The 20,710-nt window shown below is 42.0% G+C and overlaps 1 protein-coding gene across 1 annotated transcript in view; it reads left to right on the forward strand.

Annotated features, from left to right (window-relative positions):
- Positions 1-20,710, forward strand: part of LOC117522783 (serine/threonine-protein kinase 32C-like) — a 289,895-nt gene that overhangs the window by 171,308 nt on the left and 97,877 nt on the right. The window contains exon 2 of the mRNA XM_034184170.1: positions 19,012-19,067. Within this exon, the coding sequence (XP_034040061.1) occupies positions 19,012-19,067 (56 nt within the window). The remainder of the gene's footprint in view (positions 1-19,011; positions 19,068-20,710) is intronic.

The raw sequence follows: 20,710 nt of genomic DNA on the forward strand, positions 1-20,710 counted from the left end.
TCTCTCACCGCTGCAACCTTGGCTGGATCAGGAGCGACGGAGTTGGAGGATATAATGAACCCCAAGAAGGACAAAGACGTGCGGTGGAACTCACACTTCTCGCCCTTCACAAACAGCCGGTTCTCCAACAACCGCTGCAGGACCTGACGTACATGCTGGACATGGGTCTCAGGGTCCGGAGAAAAGATGAGTATATCGTCTAGATATACGAAGACGAACCGGTGCAGGAAATCCCGCAAGACATCGTTAACCAACGCTTGGAAAGTCACGGGAGCGTTTGTGAGACCGAACGGCATGACCAGGTACTCAAAGTGACCTAAGGGGGTGTTAAATGCCGTCTTCCACTCGTCTCCCTTCCGGATCCGAACCAGGTGGTACGCATTTCTAAGATCGAGCTTGGTGAAAATCTGGGCTCCATGCAGGGGTGTGAACACTGAATCCAACAGGGGCAACGGGTATCGGTTGCGAACCGTGATCTCGTTCAACCCCCTATAATCAATGCATGGACGAAGTCCGCCATCTTTTTTGCCCACAAAAAAGAAACCTGCGCCCATCGGGGAGGTGGAATTCCGGATCAACCTGGCAGCTAACGAGTCCCGGATGTAGGTCTCCATTGATTCGCGCTCAGGCCGTGAGAGGTTGTAGAGCCTACTGGACGGGAACTCACTGCCCGGAACCAAATCAATGGCACAATCATACGGACGGTGGGGGGGAAGAGTGAGAGCCAGATCCTTGCTGAACACGTCGACAAGGTCGTGGTACTCCACCGGCACCGTCCCCAGATTGGGCGGGACTCTGACCTCCTCCTTAGCTTGGGAGCCGGGAGGAACCGAGGAACCTAGACACACCCGATGGCAGGTCTCGCTCCACTGAACCACTACCCCGGACGGCCAATCAATCCGGGGATTGTGCTTCAACATCCAGGGAAAACCTAAAACCACACGGGAGGTGGCCTGAGTCACAAAAAACTCGATCACCTCCCGGTGATTTCCTGACACCACCAGAGTTACAGGTGGTGTCTTATGCATGATCGGAGGGAGTAGGGAGCCATCTAGTGCCCGAACCTGTACCGGCGAGGTAAGCGCCACCAGAGGGAGCCCTATCTCCCTGGCCCATCTACTGTCCAACAGATTCCCCTCAGAGCCCGTGTCCACCAGTGCTGGGGCCTTCAGGGTTGAGTCCTCATAAAGGATCGTGACTGGGAGTCGTGTGGCAATGTGGGTGTGTCCCACGTGAATGTCTCGGCCCACCCCTAGCCCAGTCTCTAGGGGCGGGGCGTTGGAGTTGAACCGCTCGGGGCAGTCCCTCATGTGGTGCTCTATCGCACCACAAACAAAACAAGCTCCGTGGGCCCGTCTCCTCTGTGCGTCTGGTGCCCTAAATGTTGCCCTACTCGTGTCCATAGCTTCGTCAGCAGGGGGAGCTGTGGCCCCACGGAGCGCAGGGGCCGTGGAGCGTGGGGAAGGCGGAGCGCGGTTGGAACCGGAAGGGAGAGGGACGGCGTGTGCCCGGCCACGCCCTTCGTCTCGTTCCCGCCGACGTTCTTCTAACCGGTTGTCTAACCGTATGACAAGATCGATGAGCCCATCTAAATCCCGCGGTTCGTCCTTAGCCACCAGGTGCTCCTTAAGAACCAATGACAGTCCGTTTACAAAGGCGGCGCGGAGGGCAGCGCTATTCCAGCCGGACCTCGCAGCCGCGATGCGGAAGTCGACTGCATAGGCAGCTGCGCTCCGACGCCCCTGTCTCATCGACAGTAGCACAGTTGAAGCGGTTTCTCCTCTATTGGGGTGATCTAACACGGTTCTGAGCTCCCACACAAACCCATCATATGTCTGAAGGAGCCGTGACTTTTGCTCCCAGAGCGCTGTAGCCCAAGCGCGTGCCTCGCTGCGAAGCAGGTTTATTACATAAGCTACCTTGCTAGCATCAGTCGCGTACATAACTGGACGCTGTGCGAAGACGAGCGAACACTGCATAAGGAAATCCGCGCACGTCTCCACACAGCCTCCGTACGGCTCTGGGGGGCTTATGTCTGCTTCCGGGGAAGGTGGGAGGGGTCGTTGAACAACCAGTGGAACGTCTACGTTACGTACAGGGTGTACGGGAGGGAGAGCCGCAGCGGCGCCCGGAGGGCGCGCTTCCACCTGCGCGGCGAGAGCCTCCACCCTGCGGTTCAGGAGGACGTTCTGCTCGGTCATTAAATCTAACCGAGTCGTGAAAGCGGTGAGGATCCGCTGCAACTCACCGATTACCCCTCCTGCGGACGTCTGCGCGTCCTGTTCTTCCATTGGCCGTTCAACAGCCGGTTGACGCCCCTCGGGATCCATGACGTTGGCCGAGATATCCTGTTGTGAAAGTGTAGGAACACGGACCCACAACAGGGGGCGCAAATGAACGGACAATGGAGGAATCAAATAACACTGTTTTTACTGTTGTGAAAAAGGCACAACAAATACAACCGATTACAATATGGAGATTGAGTCTTATTACAACGGTGTCGTGTGTGCAGGCTCGACGATAGGAGACGTCTGTCCAAGTCGAACCGGAACCAACCCGATTTCCTCTGCCACCGAACCCCGGGAATACTGGAGCCGCCAAGTCCCGAATTCCCAGGTGGCCACTGCCTCCACTCATCGGATCCGGTACTGCTGGCAGGAAACAGAAACAGTCAGGTGTGGATGCGGCTGCACCCAGCAACACGGAGAGTGGAGAGTCCACCTCCACCTCTCGTCAACAACAATCAAGAAATGTAGGAAGGTGAGTACTTATCCTACTTCGTCCAATACGGTCTTCAGCTGACCTAAGCACAAGCAACACAGTATTAATTCTCAGAATAATACAGCTGGCTGAGTTCGTTACCTCTTTGGTAAGGCGATATCTCGGCAAATGAGGTGGAGATGCCGTCCTGCTGATATACCTCCTTATTGATTGGGATCAGCTGTCTCCAGTGATGGGTGACAGCTGTCATCCTGGCTGCTCCCGTAAGGCGGCAGCGCCCTCCGGTGCCTGGAGCCTGCACTCCAGGCAGGGCGCCCTCTAGTGGTGGTGGGCCAGCAGTACCTGCTCTTCAGTGGCCCACCCAACAAGTTGAGGTGGCTCAGGCATCTTTTCCGGATGCCCCCTGGACGCCTCGCTGGAGAGGTGTTCCGGGCACGTCCCATTGGGAGGAGGTCCCAGGGAAGACTCAGGACATGCTGGAGGGACTACATCTCTTGGCTGGCATGGGAACGCCTTGGGGTTCCCCCAGAGGAGCTGGGGGAGGTGTGTGTGGATCGGGAGGTCTGGGCGGCTTTGCTTGAGCTGCTGCCCCCGCGACCCGACTCTGGATAAAGCGGAAGAAAATAGATGGATGGATGGATGGATGGATGGATTTGTTTATTATGATTAACAGTATACATATAAATATATAATATAATATAATAATATATCAAGGCACCTTGAGTCAGACTAGTGCCAGTAAAAATCTAGTTAATGCGCATATCTGATTTAAATTTGATTCTGAGCTTCAAGCCTGAACACCAAAAGATGGATAAAATATTTTTTGACGTTACCAAACTAGACATCCTTCAGTCCCTGAGTACGCCTTAAAATCCTGTCCGTGAACATCACAGACAGGATTGGTGACAAGAGGTAATCCTGGCAGAGTCTAACTCCCACTGAAAACAAGTCTGATGTAATGCTGAGATTGTGGATACAGCTCCTACTTTGGTCATATAGAGAACAGATCGCAAGTTGGAGCGATCGCAAGTTGGAGCGAATCCAGTACTCCCTACTCCCACACCAAACCCCCCCACCCCCAGGGCCTGCTTAAGGCTTACTTCTTCTTTTTCCCCTATGAAAATATTCCTAGGCTTTGGAAAAGAGTGGAAAGATGAATGGATGAGTAGACAGGTGGATAGATAGATGAGTCCACCCCCTGTAGTTTAACATAACTCAAAAACAATGCTATCTTCTTGTACATCTCCAACTTATGAGGGCATATAGTGAGATTAACTGGTTATAATTATGTAAGATTTAATGCATTACCAGCCCAGACATCTACTGCAGGTGGCATTACGTAAGGACAAATCCACCTCAGATCACCAGATTTCAGAAAATGTTCTGGACTGACCATCTACAATTTTTTTTTAATACTTTGACAAAATAATGTTACAACTCCCACTAAACATCATATAAAATTTCAACCTCATATCTTTATTCATTTTGAGTTATTGGGGCTTTAAAAATAGGGTGTGACATTGATTTTACTGCAAAAATGAGTGGCACGGAAAAAGATGTTAAGTTCAGTAAGTCATTACTTTTGAACTATTCATGCTAGATGCATGAAATTGTCAGGATTTGTTCTTAGGTACTAGATGACTTTCCGAAACTGTTTTCCTTCCAAGAAAGAATTTCTTATAAATGAAGCAATTGTTTAAGTTGAACAGAGTATTTAAAATTATGTATTATGATGTATTAATATGATTAGAGTTGGAAAAAAGAACAACAAAAATGATCCCACAAGTCCGTTTTAGGAAAACTGACAAAACTCTCTTAGCTTGCTGACAATCAGTACGTTGCACTAACTTGTCGCTCAAAGTAAAATAATGCTGCTGCTGTTTTGACATTAACTACGCGTTCAGTCATCATATATCAGTTATTATAAGGAGCTTTGTACATTTTGCTTATTACATGCCATAACATGGGAATAAAAGGGAGAGCTGCCTGTAGCAGTTCTTGGCTTCCTTTCATTATTTTGTACTTGTTAAAAGTTCATATATGGTCAGCCAGTAGGCATGGATAGTAGTAGGGCAAAACCTTGAATTGATATATCAAATATGTTGATGTTATCTTTGTGTGATAAACATTCCATTCCATTACTGTTTCTGGCTTTTAATATGTTCAATATATATTAAAAGCCAGGATTGACATTCAAGTTGCCTATTGATTCTTGTTCTGTGTGCTAGTGGTGTTTCATCTTACATAATAATAAAAGGCAGTCAAGATGAAGATAATTTTTTGCGTTTGGTGGACAGAGACGCCTGGACACAAATACTGGACTCAACAACAAAGCTCTGGTTTTTAAGATTGTTTATTGAATGAATCAGTGGGGTCTGGTACACAGCAAGGCAGTCCAAAATCAGCAAACAAAACAAAATCATCAGACAGTAGACGTGGTCAAACAAACAGGCAGGTGGTCAAAACACAGCATGGACTCGAAAACACGGAATACAGAGCTGGAAGCGAAGGCACAAGGCGGAGAAGTAATGCAAACAGTGAAGCTTAAATACACCCAGGTGATGAGCTGCAGATTAGAAACGGGTGTGTGGAAAGCTCCAGAACAGGGTGTGGCCCAGACAGTGTGCACCGTCCACCACCATGGACCAAGAGAGACAGACAAGAGAGATAGGGAAAGACAAAGCCCAAGCAAAACCCAACAACAGAAATCACACACACAGAAATCCAAATCAAACTAAACTAAGCAGAACTAAATGGAACAAAGCATAATATAAAAAGTCAGATCATGACATAATTGCTTTGAAAGATTGTGTCTCTGGAACTCAGGAGTCATGGCAAGTTGGTGTTTTCCATGGTGTATTTAGGAAAGTGGGTGATTTTATGTCACAATGTTTTTATAGTCTTACCTTGATATGTCACATGAAAGGGTATTTAATAATGAGTATATGCCAGTTCAGAGTATGATCTGATAATTGGATTGTTCAAGATAACATCATTGCATAGGACACACTGCAAGAACATTAATGTCAATCCAAATACAGCTGTACTCCAAAGTTTACATACCCTGGTAGAATATTTGATATTTTGGCCAGTCAATATGAATGATACAAAAACTTTTTTTCCACTCAGGGTTAGTGGTTGGGTGAAGCCATTTATTGTCAAACAACTGTTTACTCTTCTTAAATCATAATGACAACAGAAACTACCCAAATGACCCTAGGGCTGGAAGAAATCACCTAAAATTCATATTGCTGTATAAATCGAATCCCTTCAGGGTATATATCACAATATAAACTTAAGTGTAAAAATGATGTTTTTCTGAATTGGTCCCTTAGCAATGGTAAATTGATTAAAAAAAAGAAAAAATGACAACAAAAAAAACAAATAAATATAAAGTAATTTTGAGAACATTTATTGTGCATATCTCAAATCTACAGCAACGATTTGCCAGAAGGTACATCTAAGATGCAAGCCTAGATTTGATGTTTTGGTGAAAGAATTAAATACATTTATTTATTGTTGGGTCAGTGGCTGAAGTTTCATCTCTTGAACAAAAGTTGGCATACCTGCCCTGAATACATGAAGTGTTTTCAGAGCATTTCCCCATTTACAAAACTCAACACAAAACCAAAAAAAAAAAAAAAAAAAAAAAAAAAGAATAAAAATACTTAATTTACTCATATTTGAACTCAGTCTGGGTAAATTGTTGTTCCCTGGCTGATTTTGTCTTTCTTCTCTGGTTAAAAAAAATCCTTGCATTATTTAATGTGATGCTTTCCTAAATGTTTGATTCAGGTCATTACGGAGCTGTCTGCCCCCACCTGGAGTGTCCGCTGAAATGAATGAATGAATTTAATTTATTCAGCACACAGAATAACAAGACAGACATTAACAAAACTCATAAAAAGTACAACGTACAATGAACCCGTGTGGCCGAAAGGGTGAAGGCAGAAGCATAGCTTGTAAATACCCTCCCCTTATATCATAAAAAATAATGTATACATATATAAATGTACATACTCATAACAACAATACAAACCAACTGTGCACAAACAATACAACTCAGTCATTGCACCAGAATTTCAAAACACAACAAAACGAGCAACAGTGCACAAACCCAAGCACAACAAGAATGGTAAACCTAATTATTCAAACTATAATGGGTAAGTATATTATTTTGGTAAAGCCTTTTAAAGACAACTAAGGTACCAAGTAATTTAATATTATCAGGACAATTTTGCCAAATATTAACACCTTTAACTGAAACACAAGGACTTTTTACAGTAGTTTGGATCTTTAATTTCTCAAATAATAATGTCTCTCTCAAATTGTAGCTGGAGTCCCTCATTTTAAACAGATCTTGGACATGTTGAGGCAGAAGTTTACTTTTGACTTTATACATCATTTGCATTGTGATGTAATCAGCCAAGTCCCAGAATTTTAAAATTTGTAAACATGCAAATAACAGATTTATTGGCTCATATGGCTTGTTACTGATAGTTCTTACAGCTGTCTTTTGCAACAGAAATATTGGATTAGTATTAGGTCTATATGTATTTCCCCAAACCTCAACACAATACATCATATATGGAACAAGTAATGTATGATACAAAATGGACAAAGAATGTTGGGAGAGGAAGAATTGCAATGACTTTTGACATTTTAGATTGAACATAATTAATGTGTTTTCTGGCTTCATTTATCATCAATATAAACACCAAGAAATTTTGTATCTGTTACCATTTCAAATTCAATATAATGTAATAATAAATTTTTGCTTAAGATCTTTCAAATATGATGCACTAGTTTTATCAAAATGGAGCGATAAATAAACAGCTTTGCAAATATTGCACGTTGCTGCCTTGGCTTTGCAGTGTTCAGCGACAGAACTGCAAAGTAACACTCCTCGTCTCAGTGAGAGACGCACCTTAGCTCAGTACACCCTCCCTCCCCTCCGCAGTAAAGGAGCAGTGGTTCACAGACGCTTCACAGACTAGTTTTCCTGGATTGAAAAACTCAGCGGGCGTTATCACGGTTAGTCAGTGGGGTCCAAATTTATACCATGTACCATTTAAAATGGATATATTGTGCACCCTTAAATGACCCTGATCAAAGGTTTACTGTTCTTAATACCATGTATTGCCCCCTTTAACATCAGTGACAGATTGGAGCCTTTTATGATTTTATATATATATATATATATATATATATATATATATATATAAAATACAAATTTAAGACTATATAATCTTAGACAAACTTTGCTTTCATGGTATAGTTTGCCACACTATCTTTCTTTGCACACTGCAGCACACTTGAATAGCTCCTGAAATTAGTAGCTCTTTGTACTGAATTAATTTGAAATTGTTTTAAATTGAAAGTTGATTTTGAATCCAATCCCCCATGAATCAAAATCTGAATTGAATCAAATCGTGTAATAATGAAAGATTCAGAGCCCTAGTTACCAATCGATAACATGATATCAAGGTAACATGAGGTAATTCAATGTGTTAGCAGACAACAGTTTTTAATCTGTGCTGCTAACTAGTGGTTTTTGTAGCACAAAGCACTTTTAGAGGCTCTTTCTACTACTTTCAGACATCTGCTCTTTAAATTGTACTGTGACTCTGCTGGACAGATTTGTCAGACTGTAAATTTTAAGGCTTGTCCATGGTTCAAGTATGTTATTCTAACAGAAAGTCAGAATAGCCTTTATTTGCCAAGTATCAAAGGATACAAGGAATTTGACTCCGGGTTGTGCTGTACTCTCCCTGTACAGGCATGTATAAATAAACACTAAATAATTCACAATAAAAATGTGCAATAGAAAATGTGTAAAGGAGAAACAGACAACGAGACTGAGGTTGTACATGAGGTATATGAATAAGTGAGCTTTTTTTGGCAGGGTAAATTGTTCATCAATGTGATGGCCTGTGGAAAGAAACTGTTCCTGTGTCTAGTTGTTGATGTACAGAGCTCTGTAACATCAACCATGAAGCTGTATAACTGGTGATGCAAAATGCAAAGCTTGCACTGTGCACAATTTCTCCAATCACAGCCAGAGAAGTCTATAATTTCTTCTGGGTTGTCTGAGTGTCTTGGTGGTTTTCTTCACTCTTCTCCTTCTTGCACAGTCACTCAGTTTTTGAGAATTGTCTACTCCATACAGATTTACCATAAAGTGCCATACTGTTTGTATTTCTTCATAACTGATATAAAGTCCAAGACATATTCAGTGACTTGGAAATGTTCGCATATCCATCCCCTGACTTGTCTGAAGAAAACTGTCAATAAAACTAATTATTTACAGGTATTATACCAAACCCTTCCATTAATTATGCAACTCATCATCTTGGCTTTTATGTTTTTAATTAATTTATATCAAGTTGTAGAGATGTGCTTTGAGTTTGGGTTTAAGGAAGATAATTTTAGAAATTTTCATTTCTTGTATTTTTTGTTTTTTGTATTTGATTAGGCATAAACAAATTAAAATGTGTGAAACACCAAGTGTTTCAGTACTTTTGGAGGGCAGTGTATACTCAACCGCAATATGTTACTTAGCACATATTTGTATGAAAACAGCAGTGGAGACAATTTCAGGTGGTCAGTCATGATGCTCAGTACATCATCCTTTTGGATTCTTTAACACTATGAAACTACAGAATGAGTTTGCTTTCAGTCTGGCTGCCAGGTGAACCTCAAAAATACTGACAGAAGGTGAACATAAACACAGTGATATCTTTTCCACCACAAATGAGCAATACATCACATAACTATTTTGTTTATTTGTAGATTAATCGCGAGATATTTCTTTTCCTGTTGTGTGTCAAATATAGCTCAAAAACAGTTTTTCCCCCATTCTGTTCTTGTCATGAAACCTTGCAGTGATGAAGTTGCAGCTGCACCGCATGCTTTTTCCGTCAGTTTATACCTAGAGAGTGGCTGTGATAAAGCCATATATGTAAGTTCATTTGCCATGTATGGCAAATGAACGTAAGTGGCAAGGCCGAAAACCAACATTGAATGCCTGTGACCTTTGATCCCTCAAGCGGCACTGCATTAAAAACTGACATCATTGTGTAAAGGATCATACTGCGTGGGCTCAGGAACACTTCAGAAAACCATTGTCAGTTAACACAGTTCATTGCTACATCTACAAGTGCAAGTAAAAACTCTACCATGCATAGCGAAAGCCATACATCAACAACATCCAGAAATGCCGCCACCTTCTCTGGCCCCGAAATGGACAGACGCAAAGTGGAAAGGTGTGCTGTGGTCTGATGAGTCCACATTTCAAATTGTTTTTGGAAATCATGGACGTTGTATCCTCCGGTCAAAAGAGGATAAAGACCATCCAGATTGTTACCAGTGCAAAGTTCAAAAACCAGCATCTGTGATGGTATGGGGGTGTGTTAGTGCCCATGGCATGGGCAACTTACACATCTGTGATGGCACCATCAATGCTGAATGTTTTGGAGCAACACATGCTGCCATCCAAGCAGTGTCTTTTTTCAGGGATGTCCCTGCTTATTTCAGCAAGACAATGCCAAGCCACATTCTGCATGTGCTACAGCAGTGTGGGTTCGTAGTAGAAGAGTGTGGGTACTAGACTGCTCTGCCTGCAGTCCAGACCTGTCGCCCATTGAAAATGTGTGGTGCATTATGAAGCACAAAATATGACAACAGAGACCCCGGAATGTTGAACAACTGAAGTCGTACATCAAACAAGAATGGGAAAGAATTCCACCTACAAAGCTTCAACAATTTGTGTCCCCAGTTCCCAAATGCTTATTAAGTGTTGTTACAAGGAAAGGTGATGTAACACAGTTGTAAACATACCACTGTCCCAGCTTTTTTGAAACATGTTGCAGGCATCCATTTCAAAATGAGCAAATATTTGCACATTAAACATTAAATATCTTGTCTTTGTGATGTATTCAATTGAATATAGGTTGAAGAGGATTTGCAAATCATTGTATTCTGTTTTTATTTACATTTTACACACCGTCCCAACTTCATTGCAACTGGGGTTGTATAGTTTTTCAGTCAGTATCAAATAAATGAGTGCACACATTGACCCAAACTCTCACTTTGCACAGCATTTGAAATGGCCTCTATTGAAATACTAATATCCACAGCACTCAGCCATCCAATGAGAACCCCTGTGGAGCGCTCTCAGCACATGGCCCCAGTGTGTCGTCAGCTTCCATCCTAGAAAGTGAGAAAGATATTTTCTCACTGTTCATGAGTACTACACTGTGTGCAGTGTTTTTTGCTTTGGTCAAAGTGTTCTGAGCAGCACTCAGCGATTGTTGGAACCAAATTCAGTGACTGCAGACAACTTTCTATCCAACTTTACTTACCACCCACCTACTGCTTTCTCTCAAGCACCACTTTCCCTGAAAAATGCACAAATGACCATATCAATAATTGAGAGTATGTATCTAAGATTGTTTTTGCAAATATTGACCAGAAAATCACATAAAGGTAATTACAGTTTTTCTAACTGAGGGTGGGTACACTGTTGAAGGTTTTTTCTTTGGTGTACAAATGCATGCGCTTTCTATTTGACTTATTTGACTTAATAAAGGCACCATTTTAAGTTAGAAATGATATCCCATCTATTTCAAAAGACAATTTTTCAGACAACAGAGAAACATTGGAAATGATGGTGAATGATGACTCACACAGGTAAAGATTTCAGACTGTGCTTGTTGAAGCTGTACTGAATTAGAAAATACTTGTGCTGCTATAGACTCCTTTACCAACTTTGCAAGTGTTTTGTGATTTAAGTTAGTGGTAAGCTGTGACCATCAGCTTTAGTGACATCAAAGACTTATAAAGCCTCCCACATAATTCTTGCCTGGCACATGGGTAGCGGAGGCATCATCTGATGCTTAAGCTGTGGTTACAGAAGTGCTTTGTCTGCACGATTGAATCTCTTAGAATGAGATAACGGCCAAGCCTGTTTTGCTACTGAATCTAAAGAGCAGCTCTGAATGACAGCGAAATGTGGTGGAGCTACTTTTGTTTTCCCTGAATGCAATGACTCATTCTTCAAGGAATCTCTGCAATACTGTGACCTCGGCCGTTTTAATTCTCAGTTGGTGTTGAGTATTTATTGAGCTCTCTGTGTATCAGATGTAAGAGGAATTTCTTTTTGTGTGAAATATGTTTTAGTTATTGTTTTCTTGAGATTAATTTCACTTAACTTGGTATTAAATAAATCACTCTATACAATATCTTTAAAAAATTCCCAGTGGTCTGCACTTTTCTAAATGGGTGATATTGTGTAGAGAACGTGCGTACGTTCTCATTGAGCTGCACACCTTTGTTTCTAATGCCATCTCATACAGCTGGTATTGGTGTTGCATGAATTTGTCATGTTACTTATATTATGTTTAATGCTTTGTACAAAGCACGTATTACATAATTCAAGACCAGAAAATGACTCAGTGTAAGCCACCAATTCATTATTTTTGGTGTGGGAGCATTATATATTATACTGCTGCCTGTGACCACTTCAGCTTTTTCTTTTCTTCAAGTTTTAATATTGAGGTTTCTTTTGTGTTTTTGTTCTTCTTCTTTTTCCTGTCTTGGGCTGGTTTTGAGATTCTCTTTGGTTATTACAGAGACCTGGTAACTGATACTTGTATTTTCCAAGCTATTACACTTGCACAGAGCAGAATGCAAATAACATCAAGCCATTGTATATGCTTGTCACCTTAAAAGCTGTGCCATGCAGTAAAAAACTTTTAATCCAAGCTACTTATTTATGTGAGTATTCATTTACTTTTATTAAAATTAATTGAATGTATTTCTACTTTAAAATATGGCTCATCGGTTCCACTTAGTACAGAATTGGCGGAATTCATCGGCACGAAGCTGATGGCGCAGCAACAGCGCCTCCGTGATGAAGCGTCACAGGACATGCCCTGACATGTCCAGCTTGTCCACAATTTCTCGGCTAGTCACATGACTGAAAAACCACCAAAAGCCGTCTGAATCTTCCGAATGGTTGACGAGCTGGGCATGTTTCAACATGTCCTGTGAGACTTCAACACAGAGGTGCATTTGCTGCACCATCAGCTTCGTGCTGATGAATTTCGCTGGCACTCTTTTCACGGCAAAATCTTCTTTCACAGTGGAATGTGCCGAAAAAGTGCTGATGTCCGCCTCTTCTACAATTTCTTGGATAATCACACGATGGTCCCACATCATCACAGCGTTCACTTTGGAAATGATCCGGTTGTTTCAGCGTGTTGATGCCGCCCGGAGCGCGGCGCACTCTCCACCGTTGTGCGGCCATCTTTAAACCGGTTGTACTGCTCCTTAATCTGTGTGATGCCCAGAGGATCGTCACCGAAAGCCGTCTGAATAATCCGAATGGTTTCCACCTGGCTATTGCCCAGTTTCTGGCAAAATTTGATGCAGTTGCGCTGCTCCAGTCGTTCCGCCATTTCCTTGCAAAGAAAAAACGCAGAGAGACTCCAGCCATCCTCACGCAAAGGCTGCTTACAAGTAAATGACGCAACCGACAGGCGTGAAAAAAATCACGCATGCGCACGAAGGTTCAAGGTTGGTTCATGCAAGCACACGTGATTCAAATCCATCAGGTTTTTGAAAAAAATAAAAAGGTCGGATACTTTTCTAACAGACCTCGTAGTTGTTCAAAATAATTAGTTGTTGTTGTAGCAGTAGTAGCAATACGTAAAAAAAAAAGTCTTTAAAATTCCATCAAAAGTGTAACTTTACTTGAATGGGAAAGGTGGGCTTTTGAACCTCTTGCTGCTTTGGCTACATGAAAGTTCAGTAAGGTATGTTTTCTATAATACATTGCAATTCTAAGGTAGAACTCTACTGTATACATGACTGTATACATGTAATACATGACTGTATTGTCTCTCTAAGCAGGATAAAAATTGCCACCACGATGTGAAAAATTAATTTTTTTGGAAATCATTACCTGATTGGCCTATCACATGCACCTCCTGTCAGAAACAGACTTGGTGCACATTTCAAGTAGAGTGAAATTTGTTTTTAAAACTGCAGCACTGAGCACCATTGATCGCTTTGCATATCATTTGAAACAGAGTGAGATTCACTCACTGTTGATGATCTGTGTTAATAAAATAGTCTTCTTGTCCATTTAAAGCAATCGAGAGTGTTAAGGTGCTTTTAAAATGTGCACCATAGATTGGTAGTGAAGCAGCAGCCATGGCTTTGTTTGGTGCGCTGGCACTGCACTGCACTTTACATAGCGTAGCAGAGTGAACGTGCGCTTATTTGGCGACTCAGTCTTCAGGTACTGTTCAATCAAAAAAATGCCTTCATCTAACTGATTCCTATCTGATTTAATCAAATTGTGACATCCCTCATCATGACCATTGATTGTAGGGGACATTGCTCTGGTTTTTACTTGCAGCCACATGTACTGCACACTCACTCAAATGGAGGGCTGTCTGCCTCATTGGCAGCACTCATCTTCAATGAGCGACAGGTCTGGACTGCAGGCAGGCCAGACTAGTACCCGCACTCTTTTACTACGAAGCCACGCTGTTGTAGCACTTGCAGAATGCGGCTTGGCATTGTCTTGTAGGAATAAGGAGGGATGACCCTGAAAAAGACGTTGCTTGGATAGCAGCATGTCTTGCTCCAAAACCTGGATGTACTTTTCAGCATTGATGGTGCCATCACAGATATGTGTAAGTTGCCCATGCCATGTGCATGAACACACCCCTATACCATCACAGATGCTGGCTTTTGAACTTTGCGCTGGTAACAATCTGGATGGTCTTTTTCCCCTTTTGTCCAGAGCATGCGACATCCATGATTTCCAAAAACAATTTGAAAACTTTTCCACTCTGTGTCTGTCCATTTCAAATGAGCTTGAGCTCAGAGAAGGTCGCGGCATTTCTGGATGTTGTTGATGTATGGCTTTTGGTTTGCATGGTAGAGTTTTAACTTGCACTTGTAGATGTAGCGATGAACTGTGTTAACTGACAATGGTTTTCTGAAGTGTTCCTGAGCCCACGTGGTAAGATCCTTTACACAATGTTGTCGGTTTTTAATGCAGTGCCGCCTGAGGCCTTGCCACTTATGTGTAGAAAGTTCTCCAGATTCTCTAAATCTTCTGATTATATTATGGACTGTAGATGATGGAATCCCTAAATTCCTTGTAGTTGAATGTTGAGAAACATTGTTCTTAAACTGTTGGACTATTTTTTCACGCTGTTGATCACAAAGTGGTGATCCTCACCCCATCTGTGCTTGTGAACAGCTCAGCCTTTTGGCGATGCTCCTTTTATACATTAACTGCTGTGGGATTTCTTTGTTTCACCGCATAGTTTGTCTTATGTGCTTAGTGAAAAAAATACCATATTCCATATTCACTTTTCAGTGAAGTGTGTGTGTGTGTAAAACAGCACCAAATATTAAAGTAGAAATTTTGCGAAAAAAGTCTTGTCACAGGGAAACGCCCTGCGATTCCTTTTGTGTTGTAGGAACATGCATCAGCCCCCCATGCAGGAAAAACAAATAAAAATAACATACAATCCTGTCAAATCTGTCACTGTATAACTGAAAAATAGTTGTTCCCTCCACAGTCTGTCTGGAAAATGATTAAGCTACACGCTGGTTTAGTTGTTGGTACAGGCTGCTTTTGCTCACAGTGACCCTGAGGGAAGTGCATTGCTATTTGCATCTGTACTAATGACTCATATATATATATACGAGGTCTATTAGAAAAGTATCCGACCTTATTATTTTTTTCAAACCATATGGATTTGAATCACGTGTGATTACATCAGACATGCTTGAACCCTCGTGGGCATGCAAGAGTTTTTTCACGCCTGTCGGTTACGTCATTCGCCTGTGGGCAGTCTTTGAGTGAGGAGTGGCCCACCCTCTCATCGTTTTTTCACTGTTTAGGAATGGCTCAGAGGCTGCTGCTTTGTTTGATCAAAATTTTTTCAAAACTGTAAGGCACAACTGAGTGGACACCATTCGATAAATTCAGCTGGTTTTCGGTAAAAATTTTAACGGCTGATGAGAGATTTTGGTCTGTAACTGTCGCCGTAAGGACGGCCCACGGCGCCTGATGGCGATCTGCACTTCGAGGTGGCAGCGTCTCACCGTTTCAAGTTGAAAACTTCCACATTTCAGGCTCTGTTGATCCAGGAAGTCGTCAGAGAACAGAGAACTTTCAGAAGAAGTCAGCATGAGGAGTTTATTCGGACATTCCATTGTTAACGGACATTTTGTAATGAAAGAACGTGCGGGCAGAGTCGCGGTCACAACAGGAAAAACACCTCCGTTGGAAACCTTAACGGGCAAGTTGGAACATGCCCAAGCTGTTAAACAATTTCTCAGTTACTCACTTGTTGAAAGCCATCAAAAGCCGCCTGAATTTTACAAATGGTTTTCAACACGGAGGTGTTTTTCCTGTCGCGGCGCACACAGATTTGCCGAGTCGTCACGGAAACGACTCGGGGAATTTGCGCGCATGTCTTTCATTAAAAAATGTCCTTAAACAGTGGAATGTCCGCATAAAGTCCTCATGCTGGCCTCTTCTGAATCTTCTCTGTTCTCTCACGATGTCCTGGGTGAATTAAGCCTTAAATTAGGATGTTTTCAGGTCGAAACAGGCCGACGACGGCGCCTGGAAGTGCTGCACGATGTCCCGCTGCGTGGGAAGTCCTTACACCGACAGAAACACCCCATAATCTCTCATCAGCCGTTAAACTTTTCACAAAACCAGCTTAATTTCTCGAATAGTGTCCACTCGGATATTCCTCACAGGTCCAGAAAAAATGTTGATAAAGCAACGCGCGCCGTCTCGAGCAGCGTGTGAAACAAATGAATTCAGCCAAGAGGGCGGGACCACATCTCACTCAAGGCCTGCCCACAGGGAAATGACGTCACCGACACGCGTGAAAAAACTCACGCATGCGCACGAGGGTTCAAGCATGATTGGTGTAATCGCATGTCATTCAAATCCATATAGTTAAAAAAAAAAAATAAAAGGGTCGGTTTATTATCTAAGAGACCACGTAGGCGCTGTCGTCGCCCTGTTTCGAGCTGAAAACATCCTAATTTAAGGCTTAATTCACCCAGGACATCGTGAGAGAACAGAGAAGATTCAGAAGAGGCCGGCATGAGGAATTTATGCGGACATTCCACTGTTTAAGGACATTTTTTTAATGAAAGACATACGCGCAAATTCGCCGAGTCATTTCCGTGACGACTCGGCAAATCTGTGTGCGCCGCGACAGGAAAAACACCTCCGTGTTGAAAACCATTTGTAGAATTCACGCGGCTTTTAATGGCTTTCAACAAGTGAGTAACTGAGAAATTGTTTAACAGCTTGGGCATGTTCCAACTTGCCCGTTAAGATTTCCAACGGAGGTGTTTTTCCTGCCGCGACCCCCCGCGGTCGGGTCCAGCCCGACATGCGACTCTGCCCGCACGTTCTTTCATTACAAAATGACCGTTAACAATGGAATGTCCGAATAAACTCCTCATGCCGACTTCTTCTGAAAGTTCTCTGTTCTCTGACGACTTACTGCGTCAACAGAGCCTGAAATGTGGAAGTTTTCAACTTGAAACGGTGAGACGCTGCCGCCTCGAAGCGCAGATTGCCGTCAGGCGCCGTGAACCGTCCTTAAAGCGACACTACCAGACCAAAATCTCTCATCAGCCGTTAAAATTTTTACCGAAAACCAGCTGAATTTATTGAATGGTGTCCACTCAGTTGTGCCTTACAGTTTTGAAAAAAAATTTTATCAAACAAAGCAACAGTCTCTGAGCCATTCCTAAACAATGAAAAAAATCGACGAGCGGGTGGACGACTCCTCACTCAAAGACTGCCCACAGGCGAATGACGTAACCGACAGGCGTGAAAAAACTCTCGCATGCCCACGAGGGTTCAAGCATGTCTGATGTAATCACACGTGATTCAAATCCATATGGTTTTTGAAAAAAATAATAAGGTTGGATACTTTTCTAATAGACCTCGTGTATATATATATATATATATATATATATATATATATATATATATATATATATGACTTATCCTTTTTAATAATTCACATATAGCACTGTTCATGTTACGTATAATTGTGTTCCTGTGCAGTCAGTGCTGTGTCATATTGAGAGGATTATCCATTTTCAAATGACTGAGCAGGGAGAATCCACACAGGATTAGTCTTACAGACAATCTTACAGACAAAATGGCCAAACCTCGCTGAGTGCGTTTTCCCTGGCAGCTCTATATAGTTGTGGGATTTACCGGTGCATTCAGCATGGCGGCAAACACATAGGTCAGCTGGCATAGGGCCGGCCTGGTGGAGAACAGCATGTGCTCTCTCCCTTGATCAACATATGAGCGTCAGGGGTTGACTTTTAAGGATGAGTTACATGAGTCAACATCATGCCTGCTGTGTTTACATCTGCCTGTGGGGCATGCGCGCGCGCACACACACACACACACACGACATCTAAATCATTCACACAGATGACCAAGAAGAGGTTCTTCAGTTGGGGTGAATGTGAGGCATTATTTGTAAAGCGCTTTGAGCATCTGATGCTGATGGAAAAGCGCTATATAATTGCAGTCCATTTAACCTTCCTCAGTCCACATTATAGTAGGTTTATCAGTTATGACGTGGTTGGGTTTTTTTCTGGCTGAAACCAGCATTTCGTGTTCAAAAGTGCATTTAAAAAAGAAAATGACACAAACCTTCATACATTGCAGATTTATATATTTACAAACCTGAGACTGGAATACAGTCAAGTGTGGCTCCATTTCCATGTAATTTCATGACCCTTTCTAATACAGTTTAAGCAACAATATAATTACGTCCGCCAACGGATTTTGACGAAAGATAGATATTAGGACATAGAATAACCCATTAAATTTTGGAGGTGATCTGGATCAGGATCCTGATTCTAGATCAAGTTTCACTTTATATAGTCTTTGAAGGATTACGTCAAAACTACTTCACAGATTTTCACCACAGATACATATTAGGCCATGGAAGACTCCATTAAATTTAGGAAGTGATCCATATCCGGATATCAATGTATTCTAATCCATGTGACATGGATGGATTATAGTTTTGTCATTTTACCAATATGGGTAAATACCTTCCCATTCTCTGGGGTGGAAAAATTGACCTGGCCTTAACGTACTAAGAGAAACAACTTTGTCACAACGGTATTATGATCTTTATTGAGAAACGCAGGTCACGTTAATGCTTAATGTCTCTTTTCTATTTTCTTCCACAGTGAACTTTGACCACTTCCAGATATTGCGTGCCATTGGGAAGGGGAGCTTTGGAAAGGTACTGTAAGCTGTGTTTTTATTTGCCGGATTCAGATTTGTTTTGTGGCTTCTCTTATAAGCATAATAAATAGGTAAAAAATGCACACCAAGATCCTCTGCTGAGGTGCATATGCAGAAATAGTAACTTGGTCCAACTGAAGCTGCAGTCTGACGAAGGCCTTTGGCCGAAACGTTATTATGAAATAAAACAGTGGCAGGACATCAATATTTTGAGTGTGCTATGCTTTTTCTTTATATTTCTCTTATAAGCATATCACAAAATAAATAAATAAATAAAAATTGCATTTTACATATTATATTTTAGTACTACTGTCCTTGTCCTTAAAAGACAAATAATACAATGTTGTAATAATACAAATAAATAGATCTGAGCACCTTTGGAGTAGCGTCACTTTACTTTTCATCTCCTGCCAGCTGACCTGTTGGCAGTTTTGACTTCACGGCTCCAGTTAATTACAGAGCAGCACAATACAGTTTCTGCACATGTCATTATGTTGAGTGGTTCTGCTGAATAGAGCACAGAAGAAATCTCAGTGTGTGTGTTGTGCTTATTGTCAAGCTAAATTACTGCTTGTGGTTCTTTTCAACCTAGACCCAGATGTCATGTCATCAGTGGTGCCCATTGTTGGTTTAAATAGCTTGTAGATCATTTGTTAGATGAACTGTTTTGAATTCATAATGAATATCTGCATGTGACTCATCAGTAATGAGTTCAGTGTTTGGGTCTCTGTGTTAATCTTTGGACTTTGGCTCTGGAGAAGATTACTCAGTGTTTTAAATTTCAAATACAGCTCATAGTTCATCATTCTTTAGTCTGTCTGCGGAGACCTTTTCTTCCTATTTTGCTCTTTCCATATCGGTCTTGTCAAAAACATGTTTCCCAGTTATATTGTTGTCATTTCCCAATCCTGAATATATTACCATATGAATTCATGTTAATTTTACATATTGTTTTGTTCCTTCAAACTGACACATCCCTTATGATTTAATGTAAATCTGCAGTAAGATGGGAATGTGCTGTGTGCAGGACCTTGCTTTTGAGTCTAAAGCAGGACGGCCCAAACGATGAGTGCTAAAATAAACATAACCACACTGAATAACTATCAAAGCACTCGTTACAGTCCAGTCCTATGTCAAGTCCCCCCCCTTTCCCCCTCAGTGTTATTTAAAATGTATCTGCTTTATAAAAATCTGCTGCATATGTTAAGTGTCTTTTCTATTTTCACCAAGTTGTGTGAAAATGTTTTTGAGTATCAGAGTTCAGAATCTTGAAAAAACACAGTGTGTTACTGATTGGAGCTATAATGTATGTGTTATACATCATACTGACAAAGTGAGGAACCTTGGGGTAATTTTTGCTCCTGCGTTGTCCTTTGACCTCCACATTAGGGACATTACAAGGACTGCTTTCTTTCATTTAAGAAATGGCTATGGCTGATACTGAGACTCTGATTCATGCATTTGTCTCTTCTAGATTGGACTATTTTAATGCTTTTTCTGGTTTACCACGGTCCAGCATCAGGGGTCTTCAGCTGGTTCAAAATGCTGCTGCCAGACTTCTGACGCAAAGCAGAAGGTTTGATCAAATTACGCCGGTTCTGGAATCCCTTCACTGGCTTCCGGTCTCCTTGAGATTGGATT

This window comes from Thalassophryne amazonica, chromosome 13 (assembly GCF_902500255.1).
Source record: "Thalassophryne amazonica chromosome 13, fThaAma1.1, whole genome shotgun sequence".
Lineage (NCBI taxonomy): Eukaryota > Metazoa > Chordata > Actinopteri > Batrachoidiformes > Batrachoididae > Thalassophryne > Thalassophryne amazonica.